Source organism: Protopterus annectens, chromosome 9.part0 (assembly GCF_019279795.1).
Source record: "Protopterus annectens isolate FY-2018-M chromosome 9.part0, PAN1.0, whole genome shotgun sequence".
In the NCBI taxonomy this organism is placed as follows: domain Eukaryota; kingdom Metazoa; phylum Chordata; order Ceratodontiformes; family Protopteridae; genus Protopterus; species Protopterus annectens.
The window spans coordinates 1,184,279,758-1,184,302,782 of record NC_056743.1 but is presented as its reverse complement, the minus strand read 5'-3'; the positions used below and the strand labels follow the sequence as shown (position 1 = coordinate 1,184,302,782).

Genomic DNA, 23,025 nt, shown 5'->3' with positions numbered 1-23,025 from the left:
CCTGTTCCTCCTCCTCGTTCTGGGAAAACTGACCATGGTACCCTTTGAACCTGCTGCCAGTTCTTCCTTAAAGCTTTGTACTTGGAAGACTGCTTTGTTAGGTGCCCTTACTTCAGCTAAGAATATCTGAACTGCAAACGTTGATGGCTGTTTTACCCTTCCTTGTTATCCACAAGGATATAATTACTCTTAGGATTAATCCATCCGTAATGCCCTAGGTGGTGAATAAGTTATCCTTGAAACAATCTCCCTTCCTTCTTCCTTTATCCTCAAAACAGAGCAGAAAAAATTCTTAATTCACTGGATGTGCATATACAACTTGGATTTTACTTGGCAAGAGTAAGGATATTAGGAAACCAGAACAGCTCTTTGTGTCATTTCACGAAAATAAATTGGGGTTGCCAGCCTCTAAGCAAACCATTTATTCCTGGGTTTCCAAAGCCATTGCCTTTGTCTTACTCTTTTCATGGAAAACAGCTTGTCACCTCTGTCAAAACTCATTCCAGAGGGTAGTAGCATCTTCTGGAGCTTTCTTCAATGTTTGGATTCTAGAAATATTCTTGTAGCAGCTACAAGGTCACCTGTTCACATTTTTACTAAGCATTATAAGTTGGAACTGTTTTCTAGAGCCAGATCAGAATTTACTAGGTCCATTCTCTAGGGCTTATTGGACCATAACTCTGCTCCTTTTTCCTTTACCCTTCTTTCTGAACATCTTTAGTACTCTCCTATCTGTTAGTAATACTGCAGCAGTGATCTTGTAAGAACATAATACAGCTGTGTAAGAACTTACCATGACTATAGAAGTCCTTCTGGTCACTGCTGCAGTATTATGTCCCACCTTCTTTTCCCCCTTTGGGGTTGTTTTCTCTTTCCAGGCTGAGGTGGACCCCTTAATTTAATTTAATTTAATGGTATTTGCTTACGGGATAGTCCACCGAACCAAGTAGAGTCCTTTTTCTGTGGTGGCCTGGGGAGAAGAGCTCCACAAGGAACATATTTAGAATATAAACAGCACAAGGATAGATTAATTTTCCTTCTCTTTGGTGGACATGTACATAGGTTACAGTTTACAGTTACCTCTCTTTCTGCTTCATTGTTTTGGACTGAGCCAAGCAAGTTCTGAGGTAATTTGCACTTGCATGTCCCTTATGCACTGTCTGCCTTTGGGCTTAGGTCATAAGTCAGACATACAGTGTGATGAAGGCTTCCAGGTTCTGGTATGCTGGATGGCTGTATGGCTATCCTTGGCAGGATACTCCATCTGTTGGTAATACTGCAACAGTGAACACTAGGACATCTACTGCTCTGGTAAGTTCTTACAGAGCTGCACTTTTTGTGATCCAAGAAATTTCAGATTTTGATATAAGACAAATAAGTGGCTTTAATAGAAGCCACCATATTTGACAAGTTATTTGGGGGAGGGGGGGTGAACTGAGTAGCTGCTGCCAGCTTTCCTCCCCTCCTCAGGAGGAGTGGTTTTTTTTTCTGTCACTGAGACACCATTTAGCAGATGCTGGGGAGAAGAGGGTGAGACTCCTGTAGATTTGAGCAACACAAATAACTGGAAGGGGGAGAGATGCTTCAGAGCATGCTGACACATGTATAAGCATCACTGTATGCTCACACTCCTGTAGAGTTCTTTGTTTTCATCCAAGTTCATGTTCCCTTGCATTAAAAAAAGCTAAATGTAGTGTGCCCATGACTCAGATTAATACTACCTCCTTCTATCATCTTCTGAACTATTAACTCTCCGTCAAGGGTTCTGCTTTTTTTATGGAATTGTGGACTAAGCCTAATGTGGTTGAGATACTTCTAGCTTTGGAAGTGTCTAGGTGATTTTCTGAATGAACATTTGAATAAAGAGAACTGGTGAAAGTGGAAATAAGTCCTAGGGTTCATATCTGTACAACAGCATCTATGGGACATTCTCTCAGATCAAGGATGAGTGAAAAGAAGTTACTACACTTGGTGGTGGTTGGGGATGCAAAGAAGTCACAGCAGGGTTCCCCCAACAACAGAAACATTTCTCCAGAACTAATGGACCAACAACATTTTCATAAGGGTGGGTCCATGTTTAATCATTGAACAGCACGTTCATCGAATGGCTGTTCTTCGAACACTAATCATCGAAACGTCTTTTAATCAAAAGGTCATATCATCGTAAAGATTTACATTGAATGATAATAGCTGGCCAACATAAAGGAAGCTCAATGTACTACTTACTCATTGGTAAACAAGCTATAAGAAAACCTGCACTTTCCTCACTGTAGTGTGATGTCGGAGTTGGTATGTATAATTAGTGGGGGGGGGGTGAGAAAATGTTTCTACCTAGAAGCATAAAAACTTATTTTAATCCTTGGGTATCTAGAAGGGGTGGTAGGCATATTGGAGTTCAAAAGAGCACAACCAGTCTTATTCTGATAGACAGTGAAAGATGGACTCCACTGTGACCATCAGAAGGGTTTCCGTTGGAGCTAAACCATCAGAAAAGTGTCTTTAGAGATGAAGTCATTCATGCCACTTGTGGGCCTGAGGTTCTTCATTCCGTGGGGTACTAAAATGAGCCTGGAGTAATAACCTAACCCTTTCTGGTCTGGTGGCACCCCCTGGATGACCATTTTTTATTATGAAGTTTAACACCTCTTTCCTTACAAACACATTTTTTTGGAGTGGGATATCTGTCAAAGGAAACAAGTTGGATTGGGAAGGGATGTAGAAGGAAATCATATAGTCTTTGCATATTATTGTCCATATCCAATTTTCCTGTAAGATGGATGGTCATACCTGCAAAAGGAGGGACAGATTATCTTTGACTGCCTCTGAAGTGGGGCAGTCAGACAAGGTGCCAGGTATTATGCAGACAGGACCATGTTACCCTTGTTGTTCTCAGCTGTTCCTGCCTCTGCCTTGCAGTCATACTGGTTCCATCTAGACCTCTGGTTATTTTTTTGTTATTTTGTTGGCTGCATTTAATCAGAAGTGACAAGGGCTTTGTTGAATCCTAGAAAAGGTGTATTGTGGAGTCTGAAATTCTACACTAACAACCAGATAAACTTTTACATTTGAGTTAGAAAGACCAGACCCATCAAGGGGAGCTTTAGTAAATGGTACTTTGGTGCTCATAGCAGACAACAAGGCATGGATGCAAAGAGCAATGTTGAACACCTGCTGTTGCTGAAGCTGCACCATCATCTGAGTTGTAGCAGCAACTCTTCAATAAGTGGTTCATTTAATCAGGCAGCAATTGCTAGTATCTTAAAATATGATAAAGATAATTTACTGCCCTCAAGGAAAAAGTAGAGGATCCATTCCATAGCCCTTGATCCCTTATTTTGGGAATTGGCATCAGGGCTCTGAGTGCTGGAGCTTTTTTTAAGGGCAGGTGCAGTCACAGTGGAATTATATTTAGATGTATCATTCTAATTGATCTGGGTCTTGAGAGACTGGAGGATCTTGTCTGGTCTCTGACAGGTACGACAGTTCCAATGTTTTCCCATGAACATGTGAAAACTATTAAGGAGGCAGTCTGTATTACAGATAAATTAACCTCACATCTAATTAGACTGGACAACTCCATGGAGTTACTCCAGGTTCGGGTTATGGTGGGTAAGACCCCCAATCAAGTCCTAGTCAGTCACAGATCTCCCTCCATGGGTCATTACACCCACAAAGCCTACTTAACCAAACTGAAGACAATCCAAATTTTACTGAGCACACTGATTATGGAAGATTTCAATTATCCCCCCATCAACTGGGAAACCCACTCTAGCCCAAACTCGCTAGCCCAAAAGTTCCTTGACTTTGTGAACTGAAATGCCCTGGAGCAAATTGTCCATACCCCAGCAAGAGGAACAAGCATTTCAGATCTGGTCCTCACCAATGTGTCAAACAGGTGTAATGCTGCAACTGTTGGACCCTCATTAGTTAAAACTGACCACAAATCAGTCACATTCAAACTGACACTAACACCAGAATTCATGGGTGAAATCAGACTAAAAAACTTCACCAAGGCATACTATACTGTCCTAGGTGAAGGTATAAATCCATTCTAAGCCCTACCCCAAGCTGAAAGTTTTAACTACACCAAAGCTTATACAAAAGCCCTGTACAATCACTTGCATAAGTGTATAAACTCGGCTGTAACAGGCAGAATCACAGCCAGAGCCCCAAGTAAAATCAAATTGCCATAGTGAACTTCCAGCATCATCAAACTCTACAATAAATGCAAAATGCTGTTGTCTAAGAAAACAAAGACAAAGACCCAACAATAGAAAAGCATACTCCTCAGCCTTAACAGGCAAATAAGACAGCTTGTCAAATCCTCCAAGAGCTCCTTTGACAGAAACCTAGCAAGTACTGCCAAGGATAACCATAAGGCCTTTTACAGCTATGTACATAACCTAAAAGGTAGGACTCAAGCATGTGTAGAACTGCTGACCAATGGTATCACACACATACTGACCCCACAGAGATAGCAAACCTGGTAGCAGGAAGGTTTGGCAAAAAAATTAACTCCTTTATCCCCTCCTAACTTACAAAAAACCCTCCCCCAAACTCCCCCCTCCCACTTTACATATCTGAAGAGCAGATCATCAAAGCCCTGTCCAAGGCAAAGAATATGGCCTCTTTGGGATCAGATGACATCCCAGCCTGTCTTCTACACAGCTAAAACATGACCTACCATCAAAACTAAGTACCCTTTTCAATCATAGCCTAACCACAGGTTTTGTTCCTGCAGAATGGAGAACAGCTACAGTTACTCCCCTTCACAAAAGTGGCCTAGCAACAGACCCAGGGAATTACAGACCCATAAGCCTGATCAGCCTCATCTCTAAGACCATGGAACATATCATTATGGACCTCATTAATAAAGACATAGGTGACCTTCAAACCCTGGATCCTACCCAATTCAGCTTCATGAAGGGCAGATCCTGCCTGTTAAATCTGGTAGATTTCTTTGAAAGCATGACCAAGGCCATTGATGAGGGCAGATCTGTGTGCACAGCATACCTTGACTTGGCAAAGGCTCTCAGCACAATCCCACATTCAGGCATTACTGATAAACTTAGCAAACTGAATGTAAACCCCTTTGTTGTAAGATGGATTACCAACTGGCTCACAAACCGGGCAAACACTATCAAAGTAGGTGACTCCATATCAACCAGCAGACCTGTTACCAGTGGAGTGCCACAGGGGTCAGTGCTGGGCCCCCTACTGTTTGGTATATACTCCTCAGAAGTTTAGGTCAAAACTAAAGGGTTGTGGCTGACTGAGTTTCCAGACGACTGCAAACTAGGTGCAATCATTGAACCCCCAAATGATGTCAGTATACTCCAGGAGGGTCTCACACAGACCAATGACTGGTGTTTTAGTCATGGTCTCAAACTGAATGCAGAGAAATGCATCATCATTCCCTTCGGCACAAACAATGTTCCTTCACACTATCAAATCAACAACAGTACCCTAAGTACCCATGAAGTGGTAAAGAACCTGGGTTCACAGGTTGACCTCAACCCTAACTTCGACCACCATGTGTCTGCCATTGTAAGGATAGCTTTCTACATAACTCACTTGATTAGTAAAGCCATCACCTTGAGAGCAAAAGTTATTATAACCCCCTATACTCGGAACTTATCCGACCCATAATTGAGTATAACCCCCCGCAATTCAGTATGTACCATACTAAGCACCTGCAGCAATTAGAGAGACCTCAGAAATTTCTAACAAGGATGATTAAGGGCCTCCAGCATGTGCCTTACACAGACCGACTAAAGTCCCTGTCACTATACTCCGTATCGTATAGACTTCTTAGGGGAGACTTATGCCTGGCCTACAGAGCAAGCCAATTCCCAAACCTAAAGAACTTACTGCATATCTGTAAATCAAATGGGTCTAGGGCTACCCATTCCAGGGATTTAAATATGGCTTGCGACTTAAATAGGACATGCTGGAAGGATGGATTTATCTCCCAGTGTCTGCCGTGTCTTTGGAACAGACTATCAATTCATGTGAAACAGAGCACCTCTATGACACTGTTCAAAAGGAACCTGGATGAGTGGATAGGGCACCATAAATTCTTATTGGGGATAGAGCCCACAACCCTCCTGGATATGGGCATCATCAGTAAATGTAACCTAGGGTATTGACTAGTACTTCTACGGTATTACATTGGGTTGAAATGGCTAGGCTTAAGATGACCTCCAGGTTGACAGCCTAGTAATCTCCTATGATCCTATGATCTTCATTACCAGTCATATCATCTTGTTTGTGGATTTGACCAACCGGAAGTACATTGTGGGGTTTGGAAACACTCCTGCAGAATGATTTGTGAAGGGGATTTGGGGTCTGTGGGCCTTCACCTTCTCTCTCCCTCAACATTTCAAATCTGGGGTGATAGAGAAAAGGTCAGTCTATCATCAGCTGCCCCTACAAATGATGAAACACTGAAGTAAAAATGCTGAGATAACTTTCAGCAATAGTGGATTCTTCTCTTTTCTCCACTCTAGTATGTTATATATATGTTTGAGGGAGACTGTGTCCCCCTACTGGGGGTGCAACAGGCATGGGCCCCAAAAAACCTTACCACTCAAAAGTTGTTTCAGTGGCTTTTTTTTTTTTTTGGAAAGTGGATTTGACCGACTTGATTCCCATTGAGCAAAGAGGGAATTTCTAGCCCTTCACTGTTGTTATCTTGGTTGAGAGACACTGAAGGAGAGTCTACATTCTTCCTCCTGAATGTACATTTTTTCCAGTGCTCAGAGGTGATGGAGAACTGCTCCAAGTACCTCAGAATGATCTAGCAGGAAGTTCCTGGCTCTCTCTGCCATGCAGAATAAAAAAGTAGATGGCTGAAACTCCAGGCAACTGAACATGTACAGTCAAGATCAGTGCCAGTGAGGGTCCAGGCAGTGGAGTTGGTGTATGCTAACAGTCTGTACTGATGTATGCTAACAGTCTGTACTGATGTATGCTAACAGTCTGTACTGACAGTATTGACATATATGTTAATGCAGCACTCGAAGTTGAGAGTGTCACCCTCTACACTGACACCAACCATGTTTCTGTCAAGTTTGGTCCTGACTGTCCTACCAGGAAACCAGGGATATCATGAAATGGGAAGAGCCATGCTATTCTATGAAGGCAGGGACTAAAAACCACAATCCAGCATCAAAGGTGCAATGAGCCAAGTTGAACCATAAAATTCAGTATTAATGGATTTCACTACAGACTACTAGCACTTCAAGTTGCGAAAAAATTTTCCATGGGTTGCTCAACTTAAAAATTTTTAAAATAAGACAAATAATAAGAACCCCCAGACTCCAAATGACAAAAGAATAGGCAAGGAAAAAAGTATTAGGATGTATATCTCTTTAGTAGACTACATTACAACATGTGAAGTTACTGGTCCAGTTAAGATTTGTAATATAGTGAAAATAAAACAATATTGTCACTAGTTGATTCCTGGTCTCACTTTATGCTGTAAGCATTTTTTTGTGTGCTTTTAACTTTTTTTGTTTAAGGAACAATGATAAATCATTCCTGAGACTAAGACTAGATAGAGTAGCTGATTGTGATATTTGGATTTACATGCTTAATGATATCAAATTATTGAAAGTTAAATGTAAGCACTGGTTGACTTATTTGACATGAGGCTAGTTTATTAACATTTTATAAACACATAACTACAGAACTGTTGTAATATCAATGAGTGTGCTGAAATATCATGTACACCATGCATGTGGATTATGCAGTATGTAAAAAATGAAAGTGTGATATTAATAAAGTATTTACACTGCTTAAAATGAATACTTTTGTCAGACCTGCCCATAGCCTTTAATTCTCTGTCTGGAGAAAAACTAACCAGGTATTTCTGAGGCCCAGGGTTATAGTAATGTATGAATTTGATTTATGACGCCCTTTGAAAAAAGAACACTATTTAGGGGGAGGGGTGAAGGGTACAAATATGGCATCTCAGGCTTCAGCAAGGATAACCCAGGGATGATGTCCTTTCTTCCCAAGGTTAGCATTATAACACTTCTTTGGGAAGGGAAAAGTTACAAATGACCTCTGTAGAATGGTTTTAGTAAGCCTACGGGCTACTTCAAAGCAGACAAGAGGGAGCTAGAAGGACAGAAAGATTCACTGTCCTTGTCAGTCTCTAGCACTGGAAAGCCTGCACCTGTAGAATCTGTAATGTGAATTCAGACAAACAAGTCAAAGCTTCTTTGCCAAGGTCTTGTTATGGTGTTAGTAGCATGCAGAGAATATAGGGATAGCACAGGCCACTCAGTCTACTAACACTCACCACACTGTCAGCCAAACACGTGATATGAAGGTATGTACCAGCACAGCATGAGGGCCAAAGAGTCCAGAGTAGGCTCTAGTTCTGCCATTGCACCTAACTATTGTAGTGTGCCATCATGTACCTACTCAGCCATCTTCTAGAGTGTGATGAACTGTCTGCCAAAGCCCACTGATGGTACAGTAAAGGCTGAGTGTCTGAATGTCAGTGCTGGAGGGTTTATTCAAGTAACCAGCCACTAGATTCAAAGAAAGGTGATCTCCTAGGACTGAACCTAAATCAAGAGACACATCCCGGAGACTCATAAACCTACATCTTGCTCACTTGCCAGTAATCCACTTGCCCCAATGAGTGAAATATCAGCATTATTCTAGATCTCACTGCCAGGTGTGTGTCACGAGTGAACTACTGCCCATATATGCAGGTTAGCGGAATGACAGCCACTCATTAGAGAATGATAATCCTTTGGATGATGGCATGGAGACCATCATGAGTATGATGGACTTTATAGTGGAGTCAGACCTGAGATTAGACCTAGGCACCACATTTCTTACCCTATTACTTTTGGTGCTCTTGCCTGGGACCACTAGTGCTGGAAAGATCTCTGAACTGTATGAGCAACTAGAATCTGTATCTGGGATCTGTCCATTAGCCCAACTGCAGGGTTGCTGTATAAGAGACAAACAGGGATGATAACCCTTAAGACAGTAATTCAAAACCAACTAGGTAAGTCAACAGAAGGATAGACTTTGATACTTACCCACTGCAAAAAGACCCTTGATGTTAAGATTTTGTAACCCTCAAACTGCTTAAGAGTTGCATGTGCAGTATTAACCAGGTATACGTTTGCTCAGTATTAATTTAGTAGTTTTCTGTTGCTGACATGGTCCTCCAAGAGGTACCACACAGCTTCCATGTTTTATGTCATAGTAGCTCATATACTATTGAAAGATTAGCGGCTTAAAATGAGCTGACAATGTGAGTAGCAGCATATAGTCTGGCAAAAGAAAAACATACAAGAAGTTATTATCACATCTGTGCAGCAAGACTCAACACAACTGAAAAAAAAATAGTTTTATTTTATGTTCCACATTTATATTTCAAAAAAGTATTACAGAGACCCAAAAATGTTTCAGACAAGGCTACTCATTAATTTTTCAGGTTGTGAATTTATCTAAGACAGGTTTAGCATCATGAACTGAAAGGCATAACAGTCATTCATTGCTATTCTAATGTAAAACCATGTCTGAATGGATGGGCAGTATGACAGCTTCATGCTAAGATTTCAGCTTCTTGGGACTAGAGTTCTTGGTTCACCTACAGTCACTGTCTGTGTGGACTTTTTCCAAGTTCTTCCTGTGTCTGCATGGGTTCATGGTCTTTCTTTGGATATTCCTGTTGCCCCCCTCCCCAAAACATGCTGACTGCTTGGCTACGATTAATTTGTTGACACACACACACACACACACACACACACACACACACACACACACACACACACACACACACACACACACACACACATATATATATATATATATATATATATATATATATATTTTGGTTTACTATTGAAATCTTATAACTGTAGTCATCGACCAGCCACAATGTCAACCCAAAATGTGAAAAAAACACAATGTCGAACAAGCATCCAAGTCAAAACTGAATGCATCGACACCCGTAATTCGATGTATTCGACATGGCAGGAGGTGACGTCAGCCACCCAAGTTATGCATTGTAATGTACCATTACACTTTACAGTCAATGGCATGTGAATTTTATTATTTTGCAGGGGGCAAGCCCCCCATGCCCTCCACACCCCCTGCAAGTTATATATACCAACTCCGAGATTGCACTTCTTCTTCTTTCGGCTTTTCCCGGTTAGGGGTCGCCACAGCAGATCACCTATCCGCTCATGATTGGCAGTGGAGTTTTACAGTGTCATGTTGCCAGCCCGGCGCCCAAACTTCCACAGAAGGCACACACACACACTCACACCTACTGCCAGTTTGGAGTCTCCAATCTACCTACAGCATGTCTTTGGGATGTGGGAGGAAACCCGGAGCACCCGGAGGAAACCCACGTGACCACAGGGAGGACATGCAGACTCCACACAGAAAGCACCCCAGCCGAGGATCGAACTGGAGAACCTCTTGTTGTGAGGTGGCAATGCTAACCGCTGCACCACCGCAGCTGCCCAGCAACTCCGAGATTGTACTACAGTGAGGAAATGGGTTAATTCCCCGTTCCTCTGTGAACTGCGATCTCCATTCAAAATTCCGAATGCAGATGATCAACGTACGCTACCCATTTGGTGCTGTGTATTTTATGTATTTTGGTTCGCAAAAATGCCTATTGGAAATATGCATTGCGACAATGTCACATTTGACTAACTGCCATTCACAAACGTGATAGTATATATATATATATATATATATATATATATATATATATATATATATATATATATATATATATATATATATATATATATATATATATATATATATACACACACACATTGTGGACAGTGAGAGGGAGGGTTTTGTATGTGTAGTTTGTCCTTATGGCCCAAGAGAAGGACCAATTCACTAACCACTTTAACAAATAAATGAATACTAAATTGTATTAAGTCACCATGGAATTATGAGCAATTTTACATGGGTGTTTTCAGTTTGTTTTTCTTGGTTTTCACTTGCAGGCGATAGTGGTATGGGAATGTACCATGGTCGTTTCTCTTTTGACACTTTCTCCCACAAGAGAGCATGCATGCTGCGTAGTGCTGGAATGGAGAAGATCTCAGCCTTACGTTACCCACCATATGGAAGCCATAATTTGAGCATGATTGAGTGGACCAGAGAGATCAAGGAAAAAGGCAGTGTATGTTGTATAATGTGAAGGGAACTCTGAAGATACGCTGCTTCCTGAACCAATACTGCTGTGCCAAAATTATGATGATGTTGATGCTAGTGTTAATGGTGACAGTGATGTTAAAATGAGGAAATGGGACCAGTTAATATGTTTCTGTTGTGTGAAATTACAGTGCATCTAGTCACTATCCTTTCATGCTAACAGTACAAGAGTTTTATTTTTTTTTATTTCACACAGCCTGAATCCTTGAATACTTTTAATTACTGCAACTATGATTTAATAAACCTGCACCCCATTTTTATGTGGGATGTGCATATTTTGTGAATTTGACTGGGTGTGGTGTCATGCAATGAAAATGAGCAAACAGTACACTTGGATTTATGTAGGTGGTTGTGCGGTGTTAGATGACAAATGCTTTGCTGATACTTCCCTAGATGTTCAAAGGCTGTCAGATCATATAAGGATTTTTTAATATATTTACTGAAAAATCGTCCATATTATATTAGAATGCATAAATGTACACCTGAGCTTATCTGAGTGGCCACTGGGAGTGGCATGAAGAACAAGGCCAAACAAAGCCATAATGTACCTTAGAAAATATGCTTAAAGACTATCATATTGGTCAGATTCCAAATGGGTATGCGAATGTACAGGGAGAACCCAATAAAGAACAGTTTGTCATATCACAGCACTGCATCAGTGCACCACCAAAAAAAATGTTCTAAGCAGCCACCATTTTCCCAGTCATTAAACAGTAAATGCTAGAACTCAACTGTAACCAAACAGATCCACAAGATCCATAGGTTTGCCTGTCCCATTTGTACTATGGCTGAGAACAAATCAGACTATAGAAGTCTGGAGACAAAAAAAGCTAGTTTTTCACAGTATCAGAGATAACAAACTAAATATCAAAGTTAATCTAGGTTACTTATCAGTGCCTTTCTATTCAGTGATCATATTGGTTCTCACACACTTATCTTTCTAATAATGACAACTTAAAAGAGCACAACATTAGACATAGTCAATATCCTATGTATCATCTTCATTACTAGTCTGTATCTGATCTAATGGTCTACAGTTACCCCCAGTCTAAGGATGGACCTTACAGTCAAACATGGTTTACTACTGCTTTTTTTCCATTACTTTCCTGAAATCAGTGTCGCCCCTTCTGACACTAGCTCGTAGAAACCAGACCAGCAAAACATCTAGTAAATATCAGAAATAATCTGCTGAAGCACTATATCCATTTGCCTCATAAATATACTGATATTGTGTTTCAGGTCTTCATTACTTCTGACATTTGTGCAAGTCTTCTCTGTTACAATCATACCATAAACAGACTTGCCAATGTTTTTCTTTTAAATTATAGAAAACTGCTTATAGCAAGCAGCTACAGTTTAGACCACACACAGAGTGCTACAGTGATCAGGTTTGACTTCAAATGCAGTGCCAGCTTTTAAAAGTCAGTATGCACTAAACACCATTCAGAATTAGGTGACTGAGTGTCCTAACACTTTGCATCCGGGGTCGTTGCCGCCATCGCCCCTTCTTAGTTACACTTATTAAAGTAAGTCTATACACAGTTTGTACTCACATCCTTCATCACCAGCACTGCTAAACATTAATTTCACCATCTGTCCTGTGGTGCTTAAAGTATTTATAAGCTTGCGCTACCAGGGTGTTCTCTGTGGCGTTAAACCATGTCTTAGTGATTACACAGATGTCAGCATTCTCTAAGGTTAGAAGAGCTTATAAGGAGCAGAGTTTCGTGTTTAGACTCCTAGCATTGAGCAGTAACACCTTTAGATATTCTCAGCTTTGATTTGCTGTGTCAGAAGTATTTTCAGTTTGGCATTGCCTAAAAAAGGCACTTTGGGGAGGACAGTGTTTTAGATAATATTCAAAAGCCTAGAGCGGAGAGGTGCAGACCATCTCTGGCAAAGCAGCATGGTCTGTTGGCCATTTTATTCCATGTTGATAAATACTGCACCCTCTTAGAATGACACCAGAAACTAAGCCAGTTATTAAAGTCAGTCATCTTCTGTTTGCATAGTGGCATCATCCTTGGAGAAAGTAGAATGCTGCTCAATGCTAGGCTCATACAAGCCTGGGACAAATATTCCAAGAGCTCCATGATGTCTCTTTTCATGTAGTCTAGAGAGGTATGTCTTAGGTCATTTACACCCACATGGACTATGACTTAGTCATACTGGTTCTTGGAGTTCAGTAACCTGACTGCATGCATAATATGGCAGATACTAACTCTGATAAGTAACCAGTTGTGACTTTCTCCTTACTCAACCTAGAAAGAGGGACATCTGTGTGTCTCACAATGGAGTCTCTAATGACCAGAATGTTAGGTTGTGTGGTAGCTTGCCTTATGGGCTTAGAAGTAGAGGCTCCACGAGATGTGGCTGTATGGGTTGTTTTGAAAAAGTGCATTTGGGGCTGCTGAGGGCATTTGTTATGTGTGCTCCATCTAGGTGGTATTTGGAGTTTAGGAAAGTTAAATTTAAGTGCTTCAGCATATATGGGTCTATGTATCTGCTTCATACTGTGTGTGAATGGTGCAGCGTGTATAGTACTGACAACCTGATTGACATTAGGAGTGCTTTTATGTGAGAGATTTCTCTCCAGTGACATTGTGTAAATTTACCTCTCACATATTTTATCAGTTTTCTGAGAATTAGTTGGTTGTTGGTAAACATAAGGCAATTTCTGCATTGCCTCAAGATGCCCATATTCGCCAAGCTGATAACAGAGATATTGGGAAAGTTCACATCTGTGGTAACAGGCCCTTTTTTATTGATTATACAGTTGTGGTGAGATTATAAAGTAAAGTCAGGAGTATCTGGTTTGCAACTCTTGCGACAGTTCTTGTACCTGCAAACTGCTTGCCCTGTGCGTAACTAGGTATTGGGGAAATTTGAAGAGTGCTTTTATGGGAAAAATGTCGACTCATCATGTCTGCATGTGTACAGGGCTCTGTCAAGCACTTGAGGGGAAACTCCTAAAGTAGACCATGACGATTTCTGGATAGGCTTGCCACTCCTCCGTTTTTTTTCCGGACTATCAGGAAATCAAACTGATTCTCCGGTAGTCTGGAAAACACTGTACAAACTCCGGTATTCTGTTTCAAAAAGGAAACAGACTATCGGAGTTTAAATGGTTGATTTACTATGCTTTTTTTACAGAAAAGCATAGTAAATCAGCCAAAAGCAGGCGGCGGGAACGAAAAAAGAGGGCATTCCTGTTGAGTGATGCTGTCGTGACATCACAAAATAAGAGGTATGTTGGCGGGAGAGGGGGTTGGGGTGGGCGGGGTTACTGGTGACCCGAGGGACATGGCTTTGCTCTGGTTTTAGCCGTGAAGGAAGGTGGCAGCCCTATTTCTGGATGAAGCCTTGTTGTTGTTGTTTGTCTTTCGTTTTTTTCCCGGTAAGGGGTCGCCACAGCAGAACTCCGGTCTGCTAATGACTGGCAGTAGATTTTTTTATGAAACGCCGAGGTGCCAGCTCAACACCCAACCTTCAACAAAGGCACGCCCATTTACACACGCATGTCTTTTGAACACTACCCAACCACGGGGAGGACATGCAGACTCCACACAGTAGGCACTGCCAAGCCAAGAATCGAACAGGAGAACCTCTTGCTGTGAGGCAACAATGCTACCACTATACCACCGTGGATGAAGTCTATAGGGAGGTATTCTGAAGTTAAGTTAGTAGCGAATAAAACAGTACTTATTGAAAAGAAAAAAAGAATTTGCTTTGTCAAGAATGATAAACACTCCTGGGATACAATGCCTCTTTGTTTCTTTTTTTACTAGAAGCAAAACAGTACCACTAATCTGAAGGTGGCTCTATGGTATACAGTGGGAGGACAAATAAATTTAAACAGCTGAAGGGGGAGTGACTTCACAAAATGATAGTTTTGTGCTTACTGACAACAGCCAATGAAAGAACAGAGGAAAGAAAATATGTGGTCAAATTAACATAAATGGTAGGCTAGACTCTTCTATCCTTTCCTTTCTCTTTCTCTGCCCCCCCCCCCACTCTCTCTGATTGTTTTATTCTTAGTAATGGAATTAACTAACACACGATTATGGCTTTGAGCTACTAACAAGATCCATTTAGTAGTTCACGGTTCGGTTCCCACAACCTCCATTTGCCCAATGTATTACTCTGAGCAAATCATTTAATCTGACTATGATTCTAGATCCCCCCTGAAGAAGTATCTCCAGCCTAGTGCACATGGGAAAAGCTACATGGCACATTCTGTTACTTTCAGTTTTCATAGGGGTGCTCTCTCTTGTTGTTCTTATAATGTTTAAGATTAATATGTTGATAGTACTCCTGCCCTGTAATCTATCCTTGGATTTGTTCTGCTGCCATTCATTTGAAAGAATGCTTCAAGAGGCATGGATCTAAGAGAGAAAGAACTTTTGGCATAGGATGTGTGGCAGAGGATTAATGTTTGTGCAAATATGTTAAAAATAATTCAGGATGTCCTTCCAAGATTACTGTTGCAGTATTTGTAGCAGATGGGATATCCTGTCAAGGATAGCCGTACGTCCGGCCAGCATACCAAAGGTTGTACACCTTCCTCATATCATACATCCAACATATGGCCTAAGCCCAAAGGCAGGAGGTAGATAAAGGAAGTATGACCTCAGATTACCTCAGAACTTCCTTGCTGCCTGCCTAAAAGCAAAACTTTTCTTCATCTTTGGTGTGTGAAACGTATGACTAATACAGCTACCTAGCCATTGGGCAGATAAGTACCCCATTGGGTACCCTTCCTTTTCTTATTGTTTTTCTTAATTTTTGTATATGTCATCCAAGAGATGGATATGTGACTGTGGAAGGCAAATTTCCTACAATGATCATTATGTAAAGTGTCTTTTTTGCCTTTTTGAAGAAAAACTACAGTGTGTTACTTGTCAGTCCTTTGTCCCAAAGACCCTCCACAGCCACCACTCTTTCTTGAAGATCTACTTAGAAATCCAAAGTCCAAGGAACTTGTACACAGCATGATGTGGCTGTGCCTTCCAGCCCTGACATCCAACCATTACCTAAGAAGTCCAAGAAGGCTAAGTACAAGGCTTCATCTGTCCAACCCAAACCAGATGTCTCTGCTATGTCACTTGAAGAATGCTTAAACCATCCAGTTCTTGTAGCTGCCCCTGCTATCATGACCCCATAGGAGGCAAATATGGGGCAGCCCATTTGCACATGCACTGTTGCTGATCAGATGTCTGTTTTTGATGGGAAGGGGGGCCTTGGCTGGTTATCTCAAAGGAAACAGATGGTATTCCTCAAATTTTAGTGAGAGAGGAAGTACCCTGTTCTCTAACAGAAGTCTTTCAAGGTTCTGATGCCCCATAATTTATTCAGGCAAACTTCCCAACAAAGAAAAAGCAAAAGGCCAAACATAATTCTCCCCCCAGGTTGTAAGGTATCCATACAAAGCATGGAAATACTTTACTCAAGTGTTGTTTAAAGCCCTTATATCTCTTAAGTCCTCTCAGTATTTTCAAGCTGTGCCTGCTTTAGTCTCTCCTTCTACAATTCTTAAAAGACAGATGGATTATTCCTCTGAAAAGGAAGATCAGAATTCTGATGAAAATTCTCTAGCATATTCTTCACAAATCCATTTCCCCTTGGCCATGACTTCTGATAAGGATAATACCCTTTCTCATGACTCTCCTTTAGAGGAGCTGTCTTCCAGAGTTACAATTTTACACGGGAGGCAACCCAGATCACTGATGCACAACAAAGGTTCATAGGTTCATAGGTTCATACTAGGCTATCTGCCCAAGGGCATTTATAAGCCTAGCCCATAGTTATGTGGCTTTCGCCACCCCTTTAGTTTGAAGAAAACTATGCCTATTATTTTGCTGTGCCTCTGTCAAGCAGTAACACTGAAGTAATCCCTGGGGTATATCTGCGATCTCCCATCCATTGGTCAAGATTCCTCTTGAACAAGGCCAGCGAGGTGCTCTGCCTCACATGTACCGGGATTTTGTTCCATAGCATAGGGAGTCCCTGGGTGATGAATCTGTCCCTCCAGCACGTTCTATTAATAACCGTGTCAAGGTTTAAATCTCCCGCCCTTGTGGTTCTGTGGGATCTAGATTTTTTGAGGTGAAGCATATTCATCAAATCTGGGTTTGACATGGCCTTGTATGTCAGGCACAGGTCACCTCTGAGCAAGCGGTATGCGACTGAATAGAGCTGGAGTTCTTTCAGTCGGGCAGCATAAGACATATTTTTGAGACCCTTTATCCTTTTGGTGAGGAACTTTTGGGGCCTTTCCAGCTGCTGCAGGTGTCGGGTCAGATACATTCCGAATGGGGCATTGTACTCAATCATTGGTCTAATGAGTGATGAGTACAGGGGGACGATGACCTCCCTTGAACTAGATGTGAATCCCTTCATGATCAGGTGGGCAATGTAGAAGGTCTTCCTAACTACTTTAGCAATGTGAGTGTCAAACGAAAGGTTACTGTCAACCTGGGTCCCCAGATCCCTGATAACTTCTTCTGTGCTCAGTGGATTGCCACCTATATGGTAGCTAGGGGTAACCTTGTTTTTCCCAAAGGGTATGACTATGCATTTCTTGGCGTTTAACTTTAGGCCATGGCTCTGGCACCAGTTATCCGTTTCTGTGAGGCCCTTCTAAAGCATATCTGTGTCAGATGTGTTTTCAACTATGGCGCCCAGTTTGCAGTCATCTGCAAACTTTGTCAGCCATAACCCTCCTGTGTTTGCTTGTACTTCAGAAAAGTAGATGCCGAACAAGAGTGGACCCAGGGTTGAGCCCTGTGGGACACCACTTGTGACCAGCTTTGAGTCTGACATGGCGCCACCAATTCTGACCCTGTGGGTTCTGTCACTTAGCCAGTTTGCAACCCATCTTGTGATGTATGGGTTTACATTCAAGCTGATGAGTTTTTCGATGATACCTGAGTGGGGTATTGTGTCGAAGGCCTTTGCCAGGTCGAGGTAGGCTGTATGGACTGCCTTACCCTCATCAATGGCCTTGGTGACTGTTTCGAAAAAGTCAACCAAATTTAAAAGGCATGATCTGCCCTTGACAAAGCCAAACTGGGTTGGATCCAAAGTCTGCAAGCTCCCTATGTCTTTATTTATGAGTTCCATCATGATCCTCTCCATGGCCTTGCAGATAAGGCTTGTCAAGCTAATGGGATGGTAATTTCCAGGGTCGGTGGAGGCACCGCCCTTGTGAAGTGGGACCACAATCGCCGTGCGCCACTCCCTGGGTACGTATCCTGAGGTGAGGCTAAGATTAAACAGCTGTCCTAACTGCGGGTTTAATTCCTCATTGAGTTCGTGGAGCACACAGCCGGGGACACCATCCGGTCCCATGGATGCTGTGTTTTTTGCCTTGGAGAGAGCAGTTCTCACCTGGGCATTAGAGATGTTTGGGGGGCTACAATCCTCTGGTATAGATATCTCTCCTTTTGGGGGGGAGGGGGGGGGAGAAATTAGCACTGAACCTGTCAGCCAGTATGTTGGCAATGTCTGTAGGTTCAGTAATCTTCACATCATTTTGAACTAATTCTGAGCATATCTGGGAGTTTTCTCCTAGGTTTCTAACATAGCTAAAGAAGGCCTTATGATTGTCTTTTGAGTCCTTGGCGATTTTTCTATCAAAATTTGCCTTGGATGCTTTTATGAGAGCTCTTAGTTTTTTACTTATAATGATCAAAGGTGTCTTACCTTTCAAGGATTTTGCTATATCTTGTAGTAGCTTCCTCCTTTTGTTGTAGAGCTTGTTTATGGCTGGGGTCCACCAGACTGGACGCTTGCCTTTGGTACAAAGAGTCTTAGTTTTGTTTGGGATTGCCTGATCCATGCAGTCCTGTAGGTGCTGGTAGAAGGCATTTGTAAGTGATTCAGTGGTTTGAGTAATGTTTACCACCGGCTCAGGTGCCTTAAAGGAGACCACACTAGTTTTTAGAAGTGTGAAGTCGGCTTTTGAGAAGTTTTTCACTGTGGTCTTTTTTATTTCAGATGGGGGCGGGATGAGGACCTCCAGCAAGATTAGTTTATGATCTGATCTCACCAGTGAGGGGTATACTTCCGGTGTTGAACATTGTGATCCCATGTTCGTGATGATGAGATCAAGTATGTTTTCTCCTCTTGTGGGGATGGTGACTAGTTGTTCCATGGCATTTGAGTTTATGAACTCCAGGAACCTTTGGGCTAGAGTGTTTGGGCTTGAGTAGTGTTCCCAGTCTATTATGTTTTCTTGGACATGGGTGCTATTAAGCCCTCAGCCACCCCATCATCCTAGAGGTACTTTTTGATGCCTTCACTAATACTTCTTTGAATCCAGAATCTTAGCTTCCTGCACCTAAGAAACCAGATAGGTTTTATTAAGTATCTAATCAAAAGCTTTTTTATAAAAATCCATTCTCAGAGCCAGCTATGATTTCCCTTTCCACAGAACCGCCCCCCCCCTAAACTATTGCCCTTTTCTAATTTGTTACCTACAGATAAGGTTAGCAGGGACATTGACAGGTATAGTAAAAAGTATACCTTTGCTACCTTGGCTTTTAGGCTGTTAACTATCAGATCAATATGACCAGGTACCTTTCATTTATCCTTTCTAATCTGAGAGGAGTAATCAACACCATGCCAGAATCAGATAATAAGTCTTCTGTTCTATCTTTGCTTAATTCTGCTACTCAGGTGGCCAGACACTCTATTAAATGCAGTTCTAATGCTGCAGATTTATCTTCTAAAGAAGCTGTATCAGGGTCTGTCATTCACAGGTATTCCTGGTTAAGACTCTAATCCTTACTGGAAGACGTAAAGGCCACATTTTTTTATTCTTCTCTGAACAAACAGCATCTGTTTGGATCTGCTGCTGCTGCTGTCAGTCTTTTTAAGAACTTACAGGAAAAGAGGAAAGCTTGCAGATTTTCCTTTCCCAGGTGCCTAAGTTCAAGATGAATTATCCTGATAAAGGTGGCCCTTTTTTCAGGCAAGATCAAGAGCAACACAAGAAATGCAAAAGGGCTAAAAAATGGAGATTTCAAGATAAATCAAGATAGGATACCAAGGGATCTAAGCCTTCCTTTCCTGACAAACCCACATCCTTATGACTATCCCCCTTTACTGCCTCCCCCTCGGCTAGGTTTCCCTATCCCAAAGACTTTCTCTCTCTTTCTCTCTTCCAACCTAGAAGGCAATCACCACAGACAGGTGGGTTCTCCATCATAGATTGGAGTACAGCATGTCTTGGAAAACTCATGCCCCCTTCTCTGAAATCCCACAACCTCCTCAAAACCAGTTGCCTCTAGTTCTTTCTCTTTTGAGGACCTCCCTTCGCAGAAAACTATTCAGTGAGTTTCCAACACTCAGTTTGGCAGTTTTGTTTTACTGCAAGATGCTCCTAGTTCCCAGAAAGGAGAGCACCTGGCGACCAGTTCTAGACTTCTAAACACCTTTCAGTACATTCCAAATTTCAAAATGCTAACTCTTCAGTCCCTCTTCCGTATGATTCTTCCTCAGGTCTATTTAGTGATTTTGGTTTTGAAGGATGATTAACGTCATCACATCCCTATCCAACCTCTTTTCAGGAAATACTTGAGAGCATCTGTTTCTTCATCACATTTTCAGTTCTCTGCTTTACCCTTTGGACTTTTTAATGCCCTGAGGTTATTCACAAAAGTGTCTGGCTCCAGTCATGGCCTTCTGCTGACTTCAGGGAATCCAAATATTCCCTTACCTTGATGTTCTACTTCTCCGGGCTCCTTCTCAAGACTCTCTTCTGAAGGATTTCAGTTTCACGATGAACCTACTTCACAGTCTGGGTTTCACTTTGAAACTAAACAAAGTCTGTTTTGAGCCCTTCCCAAATTCTGATCTTCCTAGGGTGCAGGATCAACACTCAATCACAGCATTCTATCTTCCAGAAAAGATTCTGTTTTTGACAAGAGTTCTTTTAGGACCTAATTCTTTTGCAGATGGCCTCAGCAAGAGATTACTTGAGAGCTCTGGGGTACATGGTATAAACTAATCCTGTACTTTCTTATGCCGCGCTCTACATAAGGAAGTTGCAGTGGTATCTCAAGTCAGTTTGGCTTCAGTGCTGCCATCCATTAGACTTCCAGGTCCTGCAATAGCCTGCATCAGGAAAGAGTTACTTTGTGGATCAGCAGGATTTCCATCTATCCAGGAGTTCCCCTTCTGGTTCCTTTCCCATGCCAGGAGATCTATAAGGATGTATCCAACCCAGCATGTGGAGCTTGCTCCAACATCAAGGTCCAGGGGTTTGATCTACCAAGGAGAGGAAGGTCCATGTAAGCATCAATGAGATGAGATCTGTGACCCTAGTCCTCCAGTCCTTGAATCATCTTTAGACTCAGTTCCCCTCACAGGATTCACAGGCAACACCACACTCATGCGATACATAAACAAACAAGAGAGGATCAAGTCTTACCATCTTTGCAATTGATCTTAATGGGGCGAGAGATTACGATTCAACACTGTCATGTTCTTCAGACAGTTTCCATTCCCTCAGAAAGGAACACTGTTGCCCACTCAATGAGCAGATCCACGGCAGACTGTCTGGGATGGATATTAAACACAGATGTCTTCCTGGATACTGTACATTGGTGAGGTATCCTATAGATAGATCTGTTTTCCTCCACCCGCAATTTATTTATTTATTTATTTATTGACATTTGATTACCAGGAAAGTCTGACTGGGTAGAAGCTCACTTTCAGTGGAGGCCTGGGGAGAAAAGCTCCAAATTATTACAAAACATTTTAGAACAACAATTTTACAATCTTCAAAAATAAAACAAAAACACCTGCAGTTTAAATAATTATAACAAATTAGACATAATATGAAAACATAGGTTAAAAATCGATACAAGTTGAACCTGTTATGCTTCAGGGATCCATGCTCTCAGGCATGGAAGACAGATGCCATGTCTTTTTCTTGGAAGCAAAGATTCCTCTATGCTTTTCATCTGTTGCCCATGTTCCCAAAAGTCCTGCATAAAGTTATGAATGACAAGCCAAAAATCCTGTTGGTGACTCTCTTTTGGCCCAGATGGCCCTGGTTCCCCATTTTCTTCCATTTGGCCTGGAGCAGTCGTCACAAGTTACCTCACAAGATGGATTTGCTCACACAGAACAAGGGCTCCTTCATTTACCCTCATCTCCAAACTTGGAAATTAACTGGATAATGGAGTTTGATTCCTTTAAGAGGATGTTTTCTAGATGTTACAGGAGATGAGAAACCCAACTACTAGAAAATCTTATGCTTCAAAATAGAATATAGTTTCTTTGTGGTGCCAAAAGAAGAACCAGGACCCTTTTCAAGTGGGGATCCCCATTACTGTTTCTTATTTTTGTGAGTTGCTCAACTCTGGCCTGGCATACTCTTATCTGCTTGTCTGCCTATAGATCCATCTCCTTCTGCACTCTTTAAGGTCAAACAATGTTTGAAAGGTATCCTTCACATAAGGCCACCAAGAAAGCCTGTTCCTCCTCCTCGTTCTGGGAAAACTGACCATGGTACCCTTTGAACCTGCTGCCAGTTCTTCCTTAAAGCTTTGTACTTGGAAGACTGCTTTGTTAGGTGCCCTTACTTCAGCTAAGAATATCTGAACTGCAAACGTTGATGGCTGTTTTACCCTTCCTTGTTATCCACAAGGATATAATTACTCTTAGGATTAATCCATCCGTAATGCCCTAGGTGGTGAATAAGTTATCCTTGAAACAATCTCCCTTCCTTCTTCCTTTATCCTCAAAACAGAGCAGAAAAAATTCTTAATTCACTGGATGTGCATATACAACTTGGAT

The 23,025-nt window shown here is 41.8% G+C and overlaps 1 protein-coding gene across 7 annotated transcripts in view; it reads left to right on the top strand.

Annotated features, from left to right (window-relative positions):
• Positions 1–11,506, top strand: part of ALDH3B1 (aldehyde dehydrogenase 3 family member B1) — a 1,341,938-nt gene extending 1,330,432 nt beyond the window's left edge. For all 7 annotated transcript variants that reach the window (XM_044084078.1, XM_044084076.1, XM_044084080.1 and 4 more), the window contains one exon: positions 11,007–11,506. In XM_044084078.1, the coding sequence (XP_043940013.1) occupies positions 11,007–11,203 (197 nt within the window). In that variant the 3' untranslated portion in view covers positions 11,204–11,506. The remainder of the gene's footprint in view (positions 1–11,006) is intronic.
• The last annotated feature ends 11,519 nt before the right edge of the window (positions 11,507–23,025 follow it).